Source organism: Malania oleifera, chromosome 3 (genome assembly GCF_029873635.1).
Source record: "Malania oleifera isolate guangnan ecotype guangnan chromosome 3, ASM2987363v1, whole genome shotgun sequence".
In the NCBI taxonomy this organism is placed as follows: Eukaryota; Viridiplantae; Streptophyta; class Magnoliopsida; order Santalales; family Ximeniaceae; genus Malania; species Malania oleifera.
In genome coordinates this window covers 115,886,951-115,911,503 of record NC_080419.1, presented here as the reverse complement: position 1 = coordinate 115,911,503, position 24,553 = coordinate 115,886,951, and the positions used below count along the sequence as shown (strand labels likewise).

The 24,553-nt window shown below is 35.7% G+C and overlaps 1 protein-coding gene across 2 annotated transcripts; it reads left to right on the top strand.

Moving 5' to 3' along the window:
* The first annotated feature begins 1,307 nt into the window (after window positions 1-1,307).
* LOC131152043 (copper-transporting ATPase PAA2, chloroplastic) lies at window positions 1,308-23,985 on the top strand. 2 transcript variants are annotated; one of them, XR_009135827.1, is made up of 18 exons: window positions 1,326-2,011; window positions 2,143-2,220; window positions 3,470-3,567; window positions 3,687-3,740; window positions 8,942-9,028; window positions 10,280-10,444; window positions 10,923-11,033; window positions 12,880-12,948; window positions 14,906-15,015; window positions 15,513-15,618; window positions 16,669-16,735; window positions 17,433-17,512; window positions 17,620-18,065; window positions 18,873-19,047; window positions 19,424-19,555; window positions 20,762-20,912; window positions 21,869-22,011; window positions 23,646-23,985. XR_009135827.1 is itself a non-coding variant. In XM_058103626.1 (17 exons), the coding sequence occupies exons 1-17, from the start codon at window positions 1,369-1,371 to the stop codon at window positions 21,955-21,957; spliced, it is 2,661 nt and encodes an 886-aa protein (XP_057959609.1). In that variant the 5' UTR covers window positions 1,308-1,368; the 3' UTR covers window positions 21,958-22,230. The 2 variants fall into 2 exon arrangements, 1 of the variants encoding a protein (XP_057959609.1); XM_058103626.1 differs by lacking the exon at window positions 23,646-23,985 and having other exon boundaries at window positions 1,308-2,011; window positions 21,869-22,230.
* Window positions 23,986-24,553: the final 568 nt, after the last annotated feature.

Here is a 24,553-nt window from a genome sequence, read left to right as displayed (position 1 = left end):
GCCACACATTGATATTAGTTTATCTTCCCTTACTGAGAGGTGTCTCACCCCAAATTATATGAACATTTCAGAAACCCCAGATAGAAGAGCGGATAAAGCTTCGCAACGCTAGTGTTTGATAGTCCTACCTTACCTGAAGGGTAAGTACTTGTTAGGGTCAGACGAATTTTTGGGTGGTGACCCTAGGACTATTTTGGATATTTTTGAGATGTGTATATTTATATGACGATTGTAGTAAACTCTGGTATTGGGTGGTATGATATTTTGATTGTATATGATTTCATGTTTCTTACTGCTTAGGTAATGGTGATGAATTTCAGGTTACCTTTGGTACCCTTGGGTCCAGGTGGGTTATGGTTTACCAAGATATTATTATTATGTGGAAAAAAAAAATCTATATGATAAATTAAGCAAGTTGTTACAGGTTTGGTTAACAAAAATCATTAATCGAAAATTTCAATTAATTCGGTTAATTAACCGAATTCGGCCGAATCAACCGTTTGCTCATCTCTAGATATAGATACCAAATTAAATTTTGTCATTGCAAATATTTTGAAAAAAGTAGATATATCTTTAAATTTTTTTTTTCTTAAAATTGATTTCAAAACAACTAGAAATATCTCATAATTATTATTTTAAACGAGTTTTCATGTTTTACAATTGTTTTATAATAAACTCGTTTTTAATATTGTGCAATATTTTTTTCTTATTACACATAACTAAGTAGTCATTGATCTAGATATCCTATTACATTCGTCAAATATTTATTTCAAAAATATTTTTATTTTTTTACTCTTGCAATGGGTAATATCAGCACTAACTTAACGGTCAAAAACTATTAATTAATCAAAATCACACGTTGTCCCAAATACATTTGCTTTTATAAATAATGATTTTATTGCCCACACTATTTTAAGCTAACAAAAAAAAAGTTCCAATAGAATGATTTTTAAATAATTTTAAGTAAAATAATATTATTTCTAAAACAGACTCATTATATGGGAGAAGTAGACCAGTCAACGGTCCTCCCTGATTTTTAACATTAGTTGAACCCGCACGTAACTGCTATTACAATCCCTCCTTCCATCAAACGCATAAAAATTCCCGGTTTTAGCGCAGCATTTGAACCATGAAGCGCCGGTTTGACTTTCGAACCATGGTTAAGCCAACCCGCGTGCGCCGCATCCGCAGCCAGAGAAGGAAGCACGCAAGGATATAGCGCCGCGCCACGCGTCAGATCCTGATTCCACCACGTTGACAGATTCAACGAGCACCTCTACCCCATCCTTCCTTTACCGGTAATCCTCTTCACTTCCGCCACCATTTTCATTTCCCCTTCTCTCTCTCTCTCTCTCTCTCTCTCTCTCAATGGCTACTGATATGCTAAGGATTTCAATCTCACCTTCGCCCAGACTAAGCTTCAGCTACAGAAAAAACTCAACCGCCTTCCGGCTTCACTCCAACATCCCTCTCCTCCGTAGACGGCGTCTGCAGATTTTCCGGCCAGTCTACTCCCGGAAATACCCCAACTTGATCGTCGCGAAGGCCATTGACCTCGGAACTTCGGTCGAAGGTTCGCCGCCGGAGCAAAAACGGCTGGAGAAATCGTCAGTGCTCCTAGATGTCACCGGAATGATGTGCGGAGCCTGTGTGTCCCGGGTCAAATCGGTGTTGTCCTCGGACGAGCGAGTGGACTCGGTTGTGGTCAACATGCTGACCGAGACGGCTGCGATTCGGTTGAGGCCAGAAGCCCTGGAGGGCGAAATGGCGGGGAATATCGCTGAAAATCTCGCTCGGAGACTGACAGAGTGTGGGTTTCCGGCGAAAAAGAGGGTTTCGGGGTTGGGCGTGACGGATAATGTGAGGAAGTGGAAGGAGATGGCGGCAAAGAAGGAGGCCTTGCTCGTGAGGAGTCGGAACCGGGTGGTTTTTGCTTGGACTTTGGTGGCATTGTGCTGCGGATCACACGCTTCACATATATTGCACTCTCTTGGGATTCATGTTGCTCATGGTAATGCATTATTTTTCAGAAATATAGTAACAAAGGCTGTTTATTTATTTATTTTTATTTGCTCGTAAAAACAAATTAAGTTTTCAACAATAGATGTTGATTTATTTCTATTTTTGTTTATATGCATATAGGATCGTTTTGGGAGCTACTTCACAATTCATACGTAAAGGGTGGCTTGGCTTTGGGGGCGCTAATGGGACCTGGACGAGGTTAGTGGGCATCTGTTTTCTCCCTAATTCATATGCATCGAGGAATGCAATTGGCAAAAAAAAAAAAGAAAAAGATTGAGGCCGGAGCACTTCCTGACCTGTTTAGGAGTTACTACAGATGTCAACTGACATATATTATCACTGTTGAAATCTCAAATTACATGCAATCTCGGAGCCTTAAAATGATTTTGGTTTTAGGTCACTGGAAGCTGCTCCAGACAAGCACTTGGATGGACTGTTCATTAATCGTTTATATTAATAGATTTTATTAGTCTTAATTGCTAAAAATTATGCTATCAGGAATGCAGGATGTAATGTGAATGGATAGATATATAGTACGTATTGAATTTCTTGAACATAATGTTTGCTTGTGTAATTAATGTCTCATCCACCAACTAATGCTCTATGAGTCAATAACAAATTCTCATTTTTTCCAACAATTTTGTTTGTGGAGTTGAAGGAAATCTTCTACTCATCATTGGTTTAACTGTTCTGTTCTTACCTATGGAACATGGTATCAGAGCTCTGGTTACCAAGAGGTCCTCGGTTCTAGTCTTATCGCCCGTTTTTATTCTGTGGTGTTATTTATCATTTGTTTATTTCTCCATGTGCTGTTGAGCTGCATGTGTGGGGGAGTGTTAAAGCTTGATATACATTGTTGGCTACAACCTAGCAACTTAAGCTTTAAGGTAAAGTGGTAATCTAACATCTTCTTATCAATTGGCCTTCTACGGTTCTACCCCTTTTGTTGTCCTTGCTTGGCACCCTCAGCTATTTCTTTGGAATATGTGCCTTGATTCTAAATAAAAGGGTCTTGGTGATAGCTGTTTCCTTTCACATTCTCTTTGGAGATCCAGTCACAACAAGAGAGTGTATGAAGATTCAGAGGACACACTTTAGGCCATGAATGATGAATTCTAGAGACGCTCAACACTCTCAGTTCTCATAGTCATCAATACGAAAGTTTTTTTCTCTTATTGTGCATTTCACTCTGCTGGATTGCCTTAAAATATTCTAAGTAACATATTTATTCGCATCATTTTGAGTGATAATTTTAATTTTTATTCCTGTTTGAATTGGATATATCTATGCAATTCAATTTTTGCCTTTAGCACAGGTAGCAAGTTGGTTTGTTCCTAAATCTGTTTTGAGATGTATTAAATTGCTCATTGATCTTTTTTGTTAGTATTTTCAAATGGCCCATTCAAATTGGTATGCTGATTAACTAAGAAAATAATATTTTTGGCAGACTTGCTTGTTGATGGTCTAAGGGCATTCACGAAGGGATCTCCAAACATGAATTCTCTCGTGGGATTTGGTTCCATTGCTGCATTTATCATAAGCGCGGTGAGGCCTTCCTAGAGCCCCTATCCTTGATTTTGTTTTTTCTCTGCATTACATAATAGTTTCATCTTGGTTTTTGTTGGAGATTTTTTGTTGTATTCATAAATTCTTGTCTCTTGTAGGTCTCCCTTATTAACCCAGGGCTCGAAGGGGAGGTGTCATTTTTTGATGAACCGGTGACTTGTTATCCCTTAACATTTGCTTTACTTCTCTGTGAAGTCTTCATGTGCTTTCTGGATGCCTATACAATAATATAAAATTTTTGTTATGTTATGAGATGTTATATCTTCAATTATAATTATATTAATATATGTATACGTATATACGCCATCACAATTTTTTCTTGCTTAAAGGATGTTATTTCATTGTTGAATAGATAGCAATTTGTGAATTCACTTTTTCTTTTTTTGGGGTGATCGTCCTGGCAGATATGCTTTTGGGTCTAAGTTTATGATTCATATAACTTTGCCTTCCTGTTACATTTTGTCTTTACTACGCTGTTGCTGCTAGATAGGGTAAGTTTTCAGAACAAAAGGAAAAACAATAAATTAAGCTGGAGATTTTTGAAGCATTGTTCAATTGCTTATGGATCTGGTGTGACATTTTATGCTCATAGCTTCTTAACAAGGCCTTTTCACGACGATGCTGTTAGTCTTTTCTTTTTGGCTTGATTCTCCACTAACACTTGATCTTGAGGATCACCCACTCATCGACACTAATAGCGCCACTAGGAATATTGGTATTGTCAGTTGCATCCTCTTTCTGTAATGTGAATCTTGGATTGCTATTTTTTTTTGTTGGATTATCAAAGAAATTTATTGACAAAGGAAGATAGAGATTACAATAGGGAGGAACAAAATTAGAAACTGTTAATGCAACAATGCCTGCCAATGACATTGCGCCAGCACAGAAGCAAGAAAAGAAACTCAACTCTGAATGTTTTGGAGATGTTCTTTGTCCTTTGAGGAATCTTAGCATCCATTCCTGTCAAATGCCCCAAATAAACATCAAAGTCGTGCACTTTCAATGAAGCTTTCCTTCCTTGCAACTGCTAAAAGCCACAAACTTTTGAAGAAAGAGACCTTCCAAAGCAGATAGGCAAACCCAATCCTCACCAAAAACTTAACAAACTACTCCCCATGGACCAAGAAAAGGCACAATACGACAAAATATGATAGCATTTGATAGCAAGGAACACAAATTTTTAGGAGAGGAAGTAGTGCTACTGATTGCCAAGAGAGAGAAGAGAGGGGGCATGAGGAGAAATCACATGATTACTTCATTTGATTTTCAAATAAAAAGCCTCCTTACAATAATTCAACCTTCTCATACACATATATATTGGAAAATTAAACTTAAAGAAATTACTGACAAATCCCTTACTAATTAAATTAAAAACCCCCAATACATTAAAAAAAAAAAAACTCACAAACATAATCCTAATTAATTAATCGTAAGTCTATTGGGTTAAAGACCTGATATCTTTCTTGGTTCTTCTAAATCTGCCTCCAAAGAGGGTCCATTTATTTTCCAGCTCCTTTGTCTGCATCACAAAGGTTTTTAGGGCAACAAATCATTACTGGTTATCATGTTAAAGACCACAAACCATGTAAAGTTCATTTTTTTTAAAGATATTTTAACTTTCTAAATGAAGGAATTCAAAGGCAAAAGATCACCACTAGATCTGTGTGTTAAATAACCAAAGAAAGACTCTCGTGAGAAAATTTCCATTGCATCCAGGATCCAAACATCTTCTATCCTGCCTTTGAGAAGTACAAACAGAATTAAGAATGGTCAACAATTAGATATGATCATTTGTTCTCTCATTCAAAATTCTTTTAAAGAATAAATTCCTAGAGATATTTCTCCCATCCCAAACAAAACAGTAGGAGAAAAGAGCATTATAACAATTAGAGAGGCAGTATGATTTAGTAAACCTGTTGGGAAAAGGAGCATCCTCTATCTGTGATCCTCCCAAAAAAATGAATATCCTGCCCATTGCTAATATGAAAATTTAGCTCTAAGGAGCTAAAGATGAAAGACTTGAGATATTAATTTCAAAGAGCTCCCATGAGTGGCATTAACACTGGAAACCCTCACCGTTTGGAAGGGCCCCATATTTAATAGTCACAAATCACAATATGCCAAAGGGACTGAGGCTCCAAAGAAAAATGCCAAAGCCATTCACCAACCAGAGCAATGTTTTGGACATCAAATTTCCTAGGCCCAGCTCCCTTGAATGCTAAGGCTACAAACTTTATCCCAAATAACATGGTTATCTTTCTTCCCATGGTTTCAAAATTCAAATAGCATCTGAGACCATTAAGTAACACCATTATGTAACAAGTTTTTTTTGGTTCCCGATTCTGTCCACCAGCTAAATCGACAGGAATAAAAGTCACAGCTGTCATGGCTGCTGTGGACTGCTAGCGTTAGGTAACGGCCACTCTGACGTCCACTACAAGACTGTTGTGGGCCTTACGGCAAAATATTTTTAAATTTTTTTTTACTTTTTGTTCTCTTTTTTTTGTTTCCCTTTTCATAAATTATTCTCGATAAGCTATGTGAAGGGAAAGGAGGGGAGTTTATAATGAGGATGATAATGATACGAAAAATTATTATTTTTTAATATTCACAAGATATGCATTAATTAACAATGATATGAACTTTATTTTGTTAAAAAAAAATATTGATTTTGATTATATTAATAATTTGATATTCTTTTCTATTCAACTTCAGCTCTCTTTACTTTTCCAGTTCGTTGTTCAACTTTTTAGAACTTCATTTATTTAATGATAAATTTTATGGTTATATATATTATAATTTAAAGCTTACATTATAGATATAAAATATAATTTGTTCTAAATTATTTTTTTGTGTATTACTTCAACAAATAAAATAACATAACTTGTTTACATTATTGTATTATTTGTATGTTTGATGGGTCTAACGGATAACTAGAGTGTTTACTGTATTCTGTTTTATTAATTAATTTATCACACATGAAAAAAGGGGCTGCCTGTGGCACCAAGCTCCTACATTTGCAGAGTCCAAGGGGCAGACCATGACGAGTCTATAGTACATAGCCTTATCTTGATTAGTGAAAAAGTGAAAAAAAATATAGGCCCTGATTTGTTGTGAAAAACATTTTTCATTCCCTATTTCTTAGTTTTCCAAAGAATTATAAAAATTTCAACTTATTTTTTAGTTTTCTAAAATTTGTTTTAAAAACTTAGAAAATAAATGACTTGTTTAGTTGTGCAAAATATTTGTTTTATTTCTAAATTTCAAAATAATTACAAAAAACACAACTTATTTTTCAATTTCCCAATAATTACAAAAGTTAATATTTGTGGCTCATGGAATTTGGGGCTTGTATTTGGATTTATGTGGATTTGGAAGAAACTCATACATAACCCACATGAATCAAAGTCCAATATCTAAATCCCATGCTCCCATATGCAAAGTAAGAAGTTAGAAATCTAGAAAATAATAAAAAGATGTCTTCCAACTTTTTCATTTAAATTTAGAGAATTAGAAAATAAGATGGTGTTTTTGTAATTATATGAAAAACTAGAAATGGAAGATTAAACTGTTTCCATGAGAAAATAGTGCCAAAACTTTTTATTGTTCATTTATTTTATACAAATGCTGCAAAACTGAAAAATTAGCCAACTTTATTGTAATTCTTTGGAAAGCTAGAATGGAAAATGAAACCTGTTTTAAACAACCAAACTGGCACATAATTTTTCTGTCAATAGTAGTTTAAAGCAAATGCAAAATTTCTTGCCCTTGCTAAACAATGTTAGTAAGTTTAACTAAAGGATCCAAAATACATTATCTCTTCTTAAGAAGGGTTAAGAGCTTAATGCATGCAAATATACCAATGTGTGTAAGATTGTGTTTGCTTTAGAAAAATTCGTGGCTGCTTCACCTGCTTCCTGTTATGTAAGACCTGCTACATTAGTTACTGTTATGCTACAGCACCTGCTATCGAAGAAATTTCTCATCAACCTCTCCAACATTGCAGCAACCTTTTAAACAAAGAATGATAATATAAAGGAGTTAATGACAAACAAGCATGAATAAGACTAATGTGACCCCCAACATAAAATAAGCCCCCCAACCCTGCAAACTTCTCACCAAATGGATTCCAAAAGATGGCTCAGGGATTGCCCTCTAATAGAACGCCTAAACCTCTCACTGCTGTGACATGCCTAAATAGGATTGTATTTCAATTTGATTCCTAAGTTATCAGGTTTTTCTCACCAGATCATTACAAGTTCTTTCTGGCCTTCCGCTTGTCCTGCTTCAATTTGCAGCATGTTTCTTGAAAGTATGTGCAGTGGTTGTTGCTTGCAGACTAGTGTTAGCTATGTGCTATGCATGTCCAAGTTATTATATATCTACTTCTGGTTTATTGAGTTCTTTTGATCTCCTCTGAATTTTTACGTCCTTGTTTGTTCTTTTTGCTTTATGTAAATTTTACATTGTTTCTGATGATTAGAACAAGCTACTGTATGATTTTCTAAAATTTATGTCCTCATAAAAATAACCTAATCTATATGTATTACTTTAATAGTGGCAAATTCTATTGATTTGAAAGCTACTAGGACACTTTTATTTTTTTATTATAAAATTTTTAGCAAATGCTTTTGTACTTTGAAGATGCGTGCCTACTACATGTAAAAGGGATGAAGTCATGCCGTGGTTTCCAAATTTCCTTAGAACTCCACAATTTATTCTTCTAGGCCATGAGCATCGACTAGACTAGCTACCTTGAACTTGGTGATGCATTTTAGTAGTTTATGTTAAAGTTTGATATACGTTGTTAGCCCATGACCTAAAAGCTTAAGCTTTTGGGTAAAGTGGTAATCTAACATGATATCAGAGCTGGTTTCTAGGAGGTCTTGGGTTCTTGTCTTGTTGCCCACATTTATTATTTGGTGTTTTAAAATTATTGTATTCCCTGTAATGGGTGTCATTTATCATTTTTTTAACTCTCCATGTGCTATTGGGCTGCGAGTGCAGGGTAGTGTTAAAGCTTGATATACATTGTTGGCCCACAACCTAAAAGCTTAAGCTTTTAGGTAAAGGTAATCTAACAGTTTAAACCACATATCGCGCCATTGATAGGATTGTTTTAAAGTTCTGGTTTATTGATAAAGCGCCTACATATGTATACTTAGGCAAGAGGGGTCAAGTTATGACATTGTGCAAACAACAAAAAACCTTAAATCTTTTATTTAAGAATCATTTTTCTCCTTTTGCATATAAAAGGTTATATTTTTTTTGTTTATAAATTTTCCATTTATCAAGGAAAAATAGCCGAAGATTGTAAATTTCTCATACAGGGCTACTGTTGTTTAGTATGCAGGTCATGCTTCTTGGTTTCGTGCTTCTTGGACGTTCTTTGGAAGAAAAGGCAAGGATCAGAGCATCTAGTGATATGAATGAACTTTTAGTAAGTTTGAATACAATTCAAATATATATTTTGAAGGGATAAGCTTGATGCTACTAATGTCCCATTTCTGTGAAAATTTTCAAATTAGGCTTCACCACAACCTTGTATTGCATCATACTTTTGTCAGCTTACAAGCCAGTTGATGAAAAGGACTGGATGTTTGAGGTTTTGCTGGATTATACTTGTGTATGAAGATGGCATATGCATAAGTGTAGAGATACGGTACCATAATGCAGTAATCTTGACAATTTCATACTCTGCAGTTGGAGTTTATCAGAAATATGTTCTTAGGATAGTACAAGATCAGTGTGACAGCCTTAAATGTCACACTGGGATGTGATAAACAAGAATTTATCATTTTATGGTGCATGGCATAATTACTTGGGAAAAATTTATAGGTTCAACTATATTAGCTAGAGATTTTGAGACTGGTCTTATGTTTAATTTACTGAATCATCTTCTTTGGATATGCCCAATTCATGGTTTGGCATGGAATGCTCATATGGCTGTGCATAGAGCAGGCCTGACTCATGAAAGCTCAACATTGGATAAGGTCAATCATGACACATTTGAAAGGCTTGGAATGCATGGACTACTTGCAATGCTTGTTCTTTCATGTTGCTGTTAGTCATTTCACTTTGCTTCCAGACTCTTTTGTGACTTTAAGGATTACTTGCATCTGTAGTGAAAATCCATCAGTAGTGTTCATGAACTCGTAAGCCCTGGTGTGTACCAGATCAGAAATGTTTTGTCCGTTAGAAAAATACTTGATGTCATGCATTTTGGTCCATCTGTCTATGGTTAGTTTGTACTGAATAACCCTTGCTTTCTATGATGGATATCCTACCCTATTACTAGCTTCACTGCTCTAGTTATTGGTTATGTTAAAGAAAAATATGTCAATATGATTTATATCCTTTAACCCCAATCACATTTAGGTTTTTTGGGCCTTCTTTTTTCATATTCATTGTTTCAAAAAATAACTCATTACAAATTTTGCTGTCCTACATGGATATGTGATTTGATATTCCGTGCACATTCTAGTTAATTATAGAATGTCATTACTTTGACACCTTTACATCTTCTTGTGTATCTAATGACCATTAACTACTTAATGTCATTGTGAGGATCAGATTAAAATCATAGACTAGATCCTGAATAGTTGCAACCATATATTTAAACCAAGTTACAGTTCATTTTCATTTGTCAGTGTTTCTGTTACATGTAGACTAATGCTGGTTGTTATTGCAGTCTCTTGTATCCACTCAGTCAAGACTTGTGATTACTTCCTCAGAAAGTGATTCCTCTGCTGATAGTATACTCTGCTCTGATGCAATTTGTGTTGAAGTTCCAACTGATGATATTCAAGTTGGAGACTCTGTGATGGTGCTTCCTGGAGAAACTATACCCGTAGATGTAAGTTATTTGATTTCTGTATTTGAATGTTTCAAATTGTTTGCAGCAAGACATGATGAGAAACCTTGCCTCTACAGAGTTTGTAACATGCTTTCATATGCATTAGTATAATAATATTATTATTGGAGTTCTTCAACATTTACACCAAGACCTCATTGCTTGGCTCAAGTTTTTTATCTAAGTGCTTTGTAATCTGTTTTTGCATGTATAGGGTTGGCACCCCTTTGGTGCTTTTTGATTCACTTTTCTGTTACCCTCGCGGTTCGCACCTTACACAATACCAAGCAGAAATGCCTGAAATTCCCTTAATTATTGCCGTGTTTTTATAAAGCATAAAATGACTTTGCTATCTATGTTTTGAAAATGGCAGGCCTTTGTTGGTTCATGGCGATGACTCTTCCCCTTTTTATGTATGTGAAACTTTATTGTACATTTTTCATTGTTAACTAAAATTATTAAATTAAAATTGCTCATATAGGGTAGAGTTGTTGCTGGAAGAAGTGTGGTGGATGAATCAATGCTCACTGGGGAATCACTTCCCATTTTTAAGGAAGAAGGTCACACTGTCTCAGCCGGAACAATAAATTGGGTATGACTTTGTTGACAGAGTGATACATTTTTTATTTTTTATCCTTGAGTATGGTTGATAACAAGTTTGAAGTTGTGTGTGTGTTCAATTCTTTGTGGGAAGTGAAAAATGATGGTGTAAAGTAAATTTAATTAATAAACTTTCTAGGTGATGTCATAAAGATGGCTAGGTGTTCTAGCTTGCTATATCCAGTTATGAGTAATGAACTTCAGAAGAATATAAAAACACAAAAAGATGTTGTGTCTTTAGTTAAAGATATAATTACTTCAATCCTTTTCTGCCTGATGTGGCTGCTGATCTGGTCAAATAATATTTTGAATAAAATAATCGAACTCTTCTGCTGGCAATCACATGTGCTTGAGATCAGCTTTGATGGTGAAGCAATCAACTGAAATGAAATTATGTGCAGGATTGATCTCCATACAAAGTAGTAAACAAAAAGACTGAAGAGAAGTCAATGCTGTCTTGCATTTATGTTCAGCTCTTTTTCTAAATGCCATGATAGAGATGTTAGGAGTCACAATTCTGGGTAGATTCTGTCTCCTTCTAGGTTGAGTTTGTATGTCTTTTGTAATTGTTGTTTTGTAATTTGTATTGGTTTACATACCTATCTGTTTCAGAAATATATCCTTCTAATTGAATCAGTCAGGCAGTCTCCATCTTCTTGCCTTTACATAGGCAGGGTGGGCTAGTCATGAATTGCTGAACCCTAACTTTCAATTGCTCCAGGAGGTTGGGTTTTTACTATGGGTGGACAAAAATTGCCGAAAAACTGAAAATTGGTCCAAAACTAAACCATTTTACATTACGGTTCAGTTTTTCAGCTTCGGTTTTGGTTTTACAAGGAAATTTAACCAAAAATTCAACATATAAATATTATTTTATATTTCCAGGTTCATATAATTGTTTGGTCATAATTTATTCACATTTTTACTATTATATTGCATTTTTATACAGTTTTAATTTTTAAAAAGTAATTTCTGGATAAGAGTTAGTTTTAAAGAAAGTTCTAGGGATCCCCATATTCAATTTTTTCTTAAGTGGGATAAAGGAGTGCACAATGCCCAGCATGCTTGCTAACCTGGCGTACTTCTGCTTACTGCCCTTGTATTGCCCATTTGTCACACATCGGTTGGAAATGAGAAGGCAAGAGCCTCCTTATTATAAATACCCATACCCCTTCATATATTTCAATCGCATATGGATCACAGCCCAATTACAATTTATACACGTGGGCTCAAATATGAATGCCTCAAATCTAAATGGATATTATTAAAAAATGTTTAAAAACCCGATAATTAACCGAATCAACCAAATAAACCAACAGTTTGTTCTTTTTTTGAACCAAAGGTTTTCAGTTTGGTTTTAAGTTTGAAGATTACGAAAACAAAATTGGTTCAGTTTGCTCATTGGTTTTGGCTAAAGCCAAACCGCACTGAACCAGTTTCACCCCTAACTTAAACCTGTTTGGTTGAAGTCACCACCTAACAACCCAGTTCATGGCATAAATAATTGAATTAGAATTCTACGTTTACGGTTTGGCATTCTTGATTGTTACTTATATATTCTTTGACATGTATGTTTTGGGGTGGTGGGGGGAGAGTTTCACGTGGACTGTATAGTTGGTTTATATAGTTGGAATACGCATCCAAAATTTTAGCTTGTACCCAAATTCCTCTAGTTACCAGATCATTTTGACAGTTTAGGCCAAGTGTAGAAGTTGTATTCACATTCACAAATTAGTGAATCCTTGTGAAAGAGAATTTTATGCTGTACCTTTCTTTTGATGTTTACTTCCAGCATTATTTAAACAGAAACCAGAAACTCAAATATTGCCTTGATTCAGGATGGTCCTCTAAGGATTGAAGCTTCATCAACTGGCTCCAACTCAACCATATCCAAGATTCTTCGCATGGTTAGTGCCATTTCTCCAATGACATGTGTAATTATGGCAATGTAACTTATTTGAAAGATCATAAAATTCTCGTAGTTAATGCGAGGAGCAATAGATGGGTTGGGGTAGACCTAAAGTAACTTGGAATGAGATAGTGAGTAAAGATTTAATAGCCTTGAATTTGTAGAAAGAAATTGTCAATGGTTGCATAAATTGGCAATAAAGGACTCATGTTGCCGACGCCACCTAGTGGGACTTGAGGCTTGGTTTTTTTGTTGTTGTTGTTGTTTACCTTCAATCACCAGCTATCAGGTGGTTCTGGACTGGATCATAATTTCTGATTATATTCTTAACATTGCACAGAATAAGTGCACCCATATATGCTCGGCTTTGAATATGTTATGAATCTGGAAGGCAATGAAATTTTTTGTTTAATTGTATTTTCTTAACCAAAAGCAAGACTGGTCCAACTGCAAGGTTGTTAGTGCTACACTGAAGCTTGTGGCCACAGGTTTCACAGAAACAGTCCTAGATGTAGACATAAGGCCATGTACATCATGTTCTTTCCTTCCCAGACCACTGATGTGATGGCGCAACCTCTTGCATGTCGGTGTTTTTTCCTTTCTTTCTTCTGTGTTTTCTTTAACTCATTATTAATGAACCGTAGCAGCTTTTCCCCCTTTATTATTGATTGCAAAGGGTTAATAATATGTCCATTTTAACTTTGACAAGTACCTTTCGTACTCGATGAAAATATGGAGGGGATCCTAGATGTTTTCAGTGAAAATGGAAAATTCGCCTCTCTTTCTTCCTCCCTCCCTCAGTATTTCTCTCAAGTTTTCTTGGGAGGAAGGGGGTTTTGACGTGTGGGCCGAGGAAAGAAAACTGCAATAATAGGTGTTTGTTCAAACCTCATCGATAATGAAATTTTTTTTTTTTTTTTTTTTCGGGGTGGGTGGGGAGGGAGTGGGAGTGCTGCATGCAGGTGGTGGGGCAGATGGGAGGCAGGGATGGATACTGCAGTCTTTAAGCATTCTGTCCTGAACTGTTCATAAATAAGTCCTCTAGTTGTGCTTGCCCTTGGTCATGTATGAAGATTTGACTTGTCACTCCGTTGTGATGGGTTAATGATTGTCCAAGCTAAAAATTTTATTTGTAATTCTTTGGGCTAATTTCCTGAATTAATAGTTTAAGTTTTTGCTTATTTTCCAATGCAAGTATTTACCATGACTTTTATTCCCTGTGGTAATGAGCTAGCTACACAATAGCTGTTAAAACCTAATCCTAGGTAAAGGAGGGACTAATCTGGGGTTATGGTTTCGACCATCAATGACTTTCTTATCCAAAAAAAGGACTTCACCGACAAGCTTGCTAGACCATATATGAACTATGTAACTGGAAAACACGCATTATAATGGCATGTTCCAGGAACAACTACTCTTTGTGCGTAAGTATTTAGTCTAGTACATTGGTGAGAAACTAGTATTCATGGGCTGCCAAGGTTAAATACATAGACCTAAGTGTTGAGAGTGGCCCCCTTGTGCCAAAATATCAGAATTTAGGACAATCTTTAGTTCATCCCTTCAGGGGATGAGCATTGAGTTAATGTCCTTGTTCTGTTTATCCAATTTCTGAAATCAATCTCATTTAATTTTGATCAGCAAAATTGTGTGCAATTTATGCAGTTATGATTTCAAAAGACAAAATATAGCAGTGATATGAATTTTTTTTTCCTATTATAGTATGCCAGGAAGCTTTCATGTGTTAGTAAGAGCTATCTGACATTTTTAACTAACCACACTTGTGAGCTCGAAGAGGCTTACCTAATTTGATACAGCTTTTCTGAGATAGGTGCATAACTCTGCAGCTATGCATTTGTGCTGATGGTTTATCTGTATATCAATGTTTTAAACTTGGTATAGAGACTTGAAAATTACAATATATGATATTTATATCAGCTCTATTTTGTAATTCTTAGGTTGAGGATGCTCAAGGACGTGAAGCACCTATACAAAGGCTTGCAGATTCAATTGCTGGTCCATTTGTGTACAGTATAATGGCTTTGTCAGCGGTGACATTTGCTTTTTGGTATGTATTTGCTTCTTGAATTATTTCTTATTTGGTGGAACTAGGAAAAATTTTGGGTGAAGCGGGAGAGACTCATGCTACGTTCCAAAATAGTTGGGATGATTATGATATTAGTAATGTTTGTTAAGTTCAACTCTATACTGACTCATAGATGCTTCATTATCAACTGGTTTCAATCATGGACCATCTCCTTTTCTTGTCAATTAAAGTTCTTGTTGAGTTGTAGCACCTTGTCTTATCTCATGTTCTTCTCAAAGTTACATTCATTTTTGAGTCTTTGTTTAATAAATCTCTCTTGGTAAACAATGACAGCGATGAATGTAGTTTCATTTCGCTGATAATGTTGTTTCATTTCTTAGTCAATCCTATAATTCAAGAAATCAACTGAAACGGTAGTAATGATGTTGATGCCTGTGATGATGATGGTGGCAATGTGCATGTTTATGTTTTTATAACTTCCTTTTTTATTGGCTTACTATTTGTCTTATTTCTTTAAGGTACTACATTGGGGTGAATGTATATCCAGATGTCTTGCTTAACGATATTGCTGGACCAGATGGAAGTCCTTTGCTTTTGAGTCTGAAACTTGCTGTGGATGTCTTGGTGAGTGATAGTCAATTGGTGGGCCACTTGCTAAAAATGTCTTTTCCAACTGCTCTGACACAATTACAAAAGCATTCTGCCGGATTGTCAATACTGTTTTTTTTGCCTGAATATGGAATTTTTCACTAATGATTTGATGGATTCTTCTCTTGGACCCTTCTATTTAGTTGGTCTGTGATACATAAAAGATAATTATATAGTGGATTAAGGCAAAGATTTGGTTTAAATGACAGTTCCCTACTTTAAACACACTAGTTGTGAAACTTGTGATGGAAACTATTATTGTATATAACAGTTCCCTTCTTTCCAATGATGTATTCATTTGAGCAAATTGACACTGATATAGCATATAATTTCTTTGAAAGTTGATGAAGCATGCTCCACACATCTCCTTATTCTTTTCCTTCCATTCATCTCAATCTCAACATGCATATAATGGTTAGATTTTCAGTTTTATGGTTTTCCCCATGAGTGTTTTAAAGTAAAATATATATTTAAAAAAAAAAAAACCAATTTCACATGAATCATTTGTTGTGCTTACAAACATTGGTTTGAACATTTTCATCTCATGGGTTAAAAGATATTTCAGCTTTTAGAGTAAATTAGAAGGTGCTGTACTTAGTTACAAGGATACTGATTAGTGATTACAGATAAAAGAACAATAGAATGGCTGCAAACGATGGAACCTTTGCTTGGCCTGCATATCACTGATTTTCAGTCATTCTTGAACTTCCTTTCAGGCTGACTTATTCGTCTTTGATATATTATAGCAAGTAAATGATTTAGGCTTGTGTCATGGTGATACAGTAGCAACTCAATTGAAACCTGGCAGCTCTCTCTTCCTCCCCCCCCCTTCCTCTGGCATGCTCATGCATTTGTGCACGTACACACACACACAAACACTTATACACAGACATGAATTATGTTTAACAGTCTTAGCATTCCCATAGACAGTTTCCAACATAGAAGTGGCAAATCTTGGAAAAATTAGGAAGTTGCTTTTTATGTCCAATGTGTACTTCTTATTAATAGCATTAATTTTTTTTTCAGGTAGTTTCCTGCCCATGTGCATTGGGCCTTGCCACACCCACTGCGATCTTAATTGGCACCTCACTTGGTACATTTTTCTGTTTTGTTTACTACGTTTTTTGAGTTCCTTATTTTATGATGTAAGATAATGAGAACCACCCCCCTCCCGAAAAAAAATATTCTGGAAGAGAATTTTGCTGCTGGAATTATGCATGTGACTACCCTACTACATTTTCAAACTCTTTTTTTTCTCAAGATATTTATTTTATGTGTTTAAACTTTCACTGTTTCTGGTTATTGTTTCCCATGTTGGAATTTGAGATGAGTAATGAGTCAGTTGAATGTTTACATATTAACCATTAATTTGAGGATCTCTTTGGTGTTTCTAGAATCAGCTAGTAATTGTTTAAATGAGAGAATCATGGCTTGCTCATGGCTGTAGTGATAATTTTATGTATCAATGGAAGAACCCATTTTGGAACGAATCATTTCAAGAATATTTTCCCTTCTTCAATGGGAATCATTATTTGTGGTTATTGGTTTAAAATAGCACGATATGCTATAAATTAGTTCTGCCGACATTGCAAATCAATGCATAAGGTGTGTGCTGTGTCCTTCAGTGCACTTGCAATTTAAGATTATTGTTGTAAGGCAGTCAATAGATAGCACCAATTTTGCTGTTGGTTCTTTCAGAAATGCCTTAACCTCTAATTACTTTAAGACAGCTTACGATACTGCCTTGTTCAAAGCTCAGACTTCCATTTGTTGCATTGACTGATAAGCAGGAGCAAAACAAGGACTTCTTATAAGAGGAGCAGATGTATTGGAACGTTTGGCGAGCATAGATTACGTTGCTTTAGACAAGGTTTATTAAATGCAGAGAATTATGTTTTTTTTTTCTCAATCTTGTTATCTTTTTATTGAATGAATTTAATCACTTGAATGATAGATTTTTGGGAATTTGATTTTCAGACTGGGACTCTCACAGAAGGAAAACCTGCTGTTTCTGCTGTGGCATCTTTAATCTATGAAGAACCGGAAATTCTTAAGATTGCTGCTGCTGTGGAGAAAACAGCACTACATCCAATTGCAAAGGCTATAGTAAATAAAGCAGAATCATTGAATTTGGCCATCCCAATAACAAGAGGGCAAATAGCAGAACCTGGATTTGGATCCTTGGCAGAAGTTGATGGGCGCTTGGTTGCTGTTGGTGCACTGGAGTGGGTTCATGAATGCTTTGAGAGAAAAACAAACATATCTTCTTTAACAAATCTGGAATGTGCTGTGACATCAAAGGGGATGCAACTATCAAATTACTCAAAATCAGTTGTTTATGTTGGACGTGAAGAAGAAGGCATTATTGGAGCCATTGCAGTATCTGATAGTTTACGGGTTGATGCTAAATCTACTGTAACAAGGTAATTTTCTCCAGTAAAATATGATATCAGTCTTCATCTACAAATATATCCAAGAGCTTCTCCATGACCTTGTACTGCCAAGTATATGAGGACATAATTTTGTTAGTAAAACAGGCTATTTTGAGTTGGTTATTGCCTTGCCTTGCCCTGTTGGCATATATGGCTACGTAAATTTTCAATATTTTCTGCCATTAGGATTAAAAACTGTTTGCCATTTTTTTTTTTTTATCTTTTTTTTTTTTTTCATTAAATATGATGTTTGGAATGCTTTGATATTTGAACTGGACTTCCCCTTGAACTTGGCAAGGCTTTTCCTTTCTTGTTTTGAAATTCTCTGTTGATTATATTATGATATAGATTGATTGTGATTCTGTGACAATGTATATTTTTCCCATACCTCACTTTGAAGAGAAGTTTCTTTGTGTTTCTTCCCTTTTCCTAGACAGTAATTATACTTTGGACCTACACTAGCTTTGTAAAATTGGTTTATGATAAAATTATATTTGCTATCTTGCTTGAAATCTTTTTCGCTGTTTGTCCTCCAGCTATCAACATGGCATTGTTCATCCTGACCCCCAATATTGCTAAATTTTGTTCTGTTTTTACTACAATGTGAGGTTGCCATGTGAGGTGAAATTGATGGCTTGTGCGAACTTGGAATCACACATAATTGAAAATTTGTCATTTTGACTCGTTTTGGTAGATATTGTTTTCATTAAATGACATCCTGACTGAAAGCTTTCCATTTTCTATTCTTACCCTATGATTACCTCACTTTTTTGCTTGCTTTGTTCTTCTGATTAAAAGGCTTCAGCAGAGGGGAATCAAGACAGCACTCTTGTCAGGAGACAGGGAAGAGGCAGTTGCACCTATAGCAAGAACAGTTGGAATTGGGAGTAAATATATTAATGCCTCATTGACTCCACAGCAGAAAACCAGTGTTATCTCTGCTCTCCAAGCTGCTGGACATCATGTCGGAATGGTAGCCACCTCTGATCATATCACTTATTGCTTTATTGCTTTATAATCATATATGAAGATATACCTTCTTATTCATTCATTGAAGGTTATTAGGAATCTTACATGTTTTTGTAACTTTGGTTTTTTTTGAGAGAAGTGAGTTTTAAATATTTTGAGTGAACCACTGTTGCCGAGCTATTTGGTTGCAGCCATGGCATTTTAAGTGCAAATATCTAATGGTTTATATTGTGGCTGCAACCATACCAGCTCCACTAAATTTTTGAGTGAAAATGAGCTTGGAAGATATAAGATATGGTATGCCTCTGTGTAGTAATCAATGCCTGGTATTCCAATTTTTGATGTGCTGATTTTCATCTGGTACTACATTTTCTTTGAAGGTAGGTGATGGCATAAATGATGCACCCTCCTTGGCTCTTGCCAATGTTGGGATTGCTTTGCAAACTGAAGCTCAAGAAACTGCTGCATCAGATGCAGCTTCCATTATACTTCTTGGGAATAAACTTTCACAAGTATGATTTCTTCTTCTGTTGTTTACTTGTATTGTTCCTGTTTAGTTTATGCAACTCATGCTGCTATTGGTTTGAACATTGACCCTGTATTCTTCAATAAACCTTTAGTGATAAGAGGGAGTGGGTGTTTGCTGTAAAATGATAAAGATAAGCTGTACTTTGAAATTTTTTGCAAAATCTTCTACTTAAATAACTTGGAGTTCTTATGAATATATGCTTATTAGAATGTCACATTCATTTCATAATGTGAAGATTTTGGATATGGGATAGATGGAGAGAGGGTCAGTTTGTACTCTTATGCTATTTGCTCAGATTCTGAAGTTTACAAGGGTAATCAAGTTGGTTGATTGGACAATTATTGTTCAATGTTATTTTAACATTGTAACTTGGGAAATTGAGAGAACTACACTTACATATGGAAGCTGAAAAATGAATCTGTGTCAGGGAATGACATATCTATCTCACACTAGGTGATGGGGGGAAAAGTCTTGGACAACCTTCTAAGCACTTCCCAATGATAAACTGTCCTTACTGTTGGTTGCCCAAGTGATTTCATCCTTACAGCCAGCTTTAGAAATAGTATAGCTTCAATAGCTTGCCATGGTAAAACTATTGGTGGATGCGGTTGAAAGCTTCATAATAATAAAAGTGCACCAAATCAGTAAACGAGTTATCTCACCTCAAATCTTCCATCAGAATTAAGGTTTGGTCTTTTCACTAACATTGTTTGATACTACTTCCCATGCGTTTGAATCATGGTGGTCCTCACAATAGTTGTTAAGCAACATCATGATTCATAAAAGTTGAATGATTATGCAATTAAGCCCTGTTTTTGTAGTTTTGTTGTAATGACTGGTTACTTCAATAGAAAAAACTAAATCTTTGATGTGATGTTGTGTCACTGGGTTGTCATAATAAGGGTGATATTATACATCTGAAATTCTGAATAATATGCATAAATGTGATGAATTTGTCAGATATTTTGTATGGAAATTGACATCTGGAGTTCAAAACGACACCAGTTTCTGTTATTTTGAATGAGCATAAGTTTTTTAACAATAAAATACATCCATGCCTATACAGCTTGCTGCAAGCACACAGTAATGGGGATTCTTACATCATTTTTAGTGTCTATGCTTCCCAAACACCAAGTCTGAAACAGTTTCTATTTTTTCATTCATTCTCACTAGTATTTGTTACTGGCAGGTGGTAGATGCACTGGATCTTGCACAGGCAACAATGGCGAAAGTGTATCAAAATTTGTCATGGGCAGTAGCATATAACGTTGTTGCTGTCCCCATTGCTGCTGGAGTTCTACTTCCACATTTTGATTTTGCCATGACACCATCACTTTCCGGTTAGTAAATTTTTATTATTAACCACAATATGAGGATTTCCATGAAATGTAAGAGTTGGTAAGACTAGCATGTGGATGCTTTTATGGGGCTTACCTTGTGCTTTCATCAGCATGATTTTCACACAGCTGTCTAGGTGTGCAGTGACCATTCTCTGTTTTATCCCCAAATAAACCCATATATTTAAGATCCACGTCAGAATTTATTTTGTTGCCAACTGTATTTAAAAATAGGATGTGAGAATTTGCAACGCACATTGGAGCTCCTCAAACTGACATAGGGCCTGAAACTTCTGTTGTAGGACTCGTGTTCATTAATCTTTTAGTCTCTCTTCAGCATGCCATTTTTTTTTATTCGGTGTAGGATATTTTCTTGCTTGATTCTGCAGTATGGTCATGGCTTTTGTTGGGAATATCAAACAAATTCCCGAAACCTGTGAGAAACAAAATAAAGAAAAATAACGCCAAAGAAAAATCAATCACACGCACAAGACAATATTTACGTGGTTCGACAATTTTGCCTACGTCCACGGAGTTGCAGGGATTTCAATATTATCAGGAAGAAAACACAGAGAGTGCGGCGATACAATGCTCTCCCTCTCGCTCTCTCGCAGATACAACCACACTAAACCCTAATCACCCGAAAGCAATCCTTTTTATATGTTGCGCCTAGGGTTCCGTTCCGAATGGGCTCCAAAATTTTCCCGGGGGCATTGCCCCCAGACCCCCACGAGTACGGCTTGTAGGCCCAAGCCTTCGCTCCATGGACTAAGCCTTAGGATAGAAATCTCTAATTAAATAGGGGTCGGGTCGTCATCCAAATTAAAACACAACTAGGCTCCACAAAAACCCAACAGGCTTTAAGTGTGCGCGTGCACACACACACACACACACATATATATATATATATATATATATATTAATTAACAGCAACTATTACTCTGATTTTAATTTGACAGGTGGTCTGATGGCATTGAGCTCCATATTTGTTGTCACCAATTCCCTGCTTCTGCAGCTTCACAGATCTGACAGGAAAAGCAAGAGCTAGGTTTTGCCAGCTCAACAGAAGTTTTTGCCACCTAAATTTTGAAATTCTGGGTTGGTAAGTTTTCTTGTAGCAGTGTATACGAATGTAACTCGAAGTTAATCAAAAGGAATAAATATTTCATGTAGTTACATGCCCCTCTTTTTGTGCTATTTTTGACTGTTTCTATTATTCCTCCATCTGCATTGACATTTAATCATTGTAATGGAAAGACATTCTGGAACTGTAAATAGTGGGTGCTGATTTAAGTGAAAACCAGAACAGTTTTAGCATCAAGCGTGTGCGCATGCTTGAAAAAGCGATTTGATTTGTACTTTACTGCTAACCCACCCTTGCTTTCATTTCGAAACCTCAAACTGAAAGGCCTGGGACTGATAAACTAAGAGGGATGTGGTTCCTATCTTATACAACTGAACTTCATTGAGAACTAGTTTTGAGTTTCCAATGATTAAATATACGATGTAGTTGCTTGATTAAAGTACCATGAAATTGATCTTTTTTAGGAAATAGAATTGTTTTTAGGTTTGATACTCGAGAGATTAAAGGAGTGCCTCTAGAGGAGAATGAATGACATAAATGTATGAATGGGGAGTTGGATGCTTCGCCACTTGGTGTTAAGGCTTGATATACATTGTTGGCCTACAACTTAACAGCTTAAGCTTTTAAATAAAGTAGGGTAATTTAATATGGTATTTGGGTCATGGTTTCCAAGAGGTCCTTGGTTCTAGTCTTGTTACCCATATTTATCATTTGTTTTTCTCTTCATGTGCTAGGGAAAGTGGTAATCTAATAGGTGTAAGGGAAAGATCTTCGATAACTTATTTGCATAATTCTGTATGTGGGTACTGCCGTGAGTAATGTTTTGGCAAGGATGTTGTGTTTTAGTGCTTGTTTAGTGTTATAATCTGAAATTCCTTCCTATGACTTGCATCGGGGTACATACTTCAAGCTAAAATGGGTTTTTGAAGCGGGGCATTAGAGCACCCATACATGTCATGGATGAATCGATGAACCATAGATTTGATGGCAGTGTCTTGGACAAACATTGGATGCTAATACGGCATGGTAGCATTAATGGTACTTTTGTAAGTGAGTAAGAGCAAAAAGTTTGATCTAGGGGAACACTTGATGAGCTTCCTACCACCTTAGTGCTACAATGACCTTTATGTGAGAATCTACTGAAAACTTGGGGGTGGGCTCTAGGCATCGTTAATGGGTACTGGGGCTTACTTGAGGGATTAGGAGCCTCATGGGCCGCAGCATGAAATATTGTGTTATATTTAGTGTTATGGGTGACTCAACATTTACCCTGTTTGGAGAAATCATGAATTGAAATTGTTTTGGAATTAGATAAAATGTTACAAGTTATATTGAAATTTATCTAAATTCACTCAAATTCAAATTCAAGATCCAAAATTCACGCTTCTAAACACTACTTCCCTATCTTTCAAAATACAATGTGTGGTGCTATATTGTATCAATTGAGGGGGCTAGGATCTTTGTGCGTTTTTCTCGTATAGTGTAGCATGCAACTCTTGTCCTAACTAGAATGGTCATTGAAGAAACGATTCCCATGCCTTCCTCAAAGTTGCCTCGCAAGTGTGCTTTGTTGTGATATTGGAGTAAATCAAGGCCAACTTTATCCCTATGCTATTGGAATTACGGGCCTCTGATGATTGCTATTGTAACAGGTTACTCTTTTGTGAGGTCGAAACAACACTATTGGCACCAACTTTGTGGTTGAAGCAGTGACATTTAGTGGGGTTGATTAATTAGCCCTCGACGAATTAGCTAAGTAATGCAGTCATTGAAGAAATTGGGATGCTTGAGATTTGCACCTAGAAATGGGCGAGGCAACATTTTTAAATTTCTGTAATATTGTTTAAGAAAGATAATCATGACATTATATTTATTGAACTTAGTGTATAGTTTTTAGTCTCACATCGGAATGTTAGGATAACCTTACTCTCTTGTATAACTATATATATATCTTAAAGTTATAAGTTAAGTACACCAAGTGGTATTCACTTCTTCTTGTATAGTTCTTTCTCTTTTACTTCTATATTTTAGTCATGCAAATTTCTTAAATCCACAAATGCTGCTTGTAAGACTTGGATGGAACTTCAAAAGCACCCAATGGTGTGAATCCCTAGAAGAATATGTTCGCAAGACTTGAGGAATTAACAGAGAGAAATGACTCACTCTAAAAATGAGCAGCGCGAAGGCTATCTCAAGTATAATAGTTCAATTGTGTAATAATTAGCTCAAGTACCAAATCGTCTTCTCAGGGAATACATTTTAATTCTAAATTCATGTAAAAAGTTTACTGAACATGATTCAGATTCGGTTTCTGGGATTTTTGAAATTTTTGCAATAAAACTTAAACACTAAATAAAAATTAAGCACACATGGAATAACTAAATAAATGCTAAACTCAAGACCAGGATAATGAAAGAAATAAATCCTGTAATCATTCAACTGAATAAGAATCAGTTACGTAAAATAATAAAATTTAACTAAATAAAAATACTAGATTTAATGTTGAGATCAAGTAAAACTAAATTTTCGCAAAAATACTGAATAAAAATACAAACTTTAT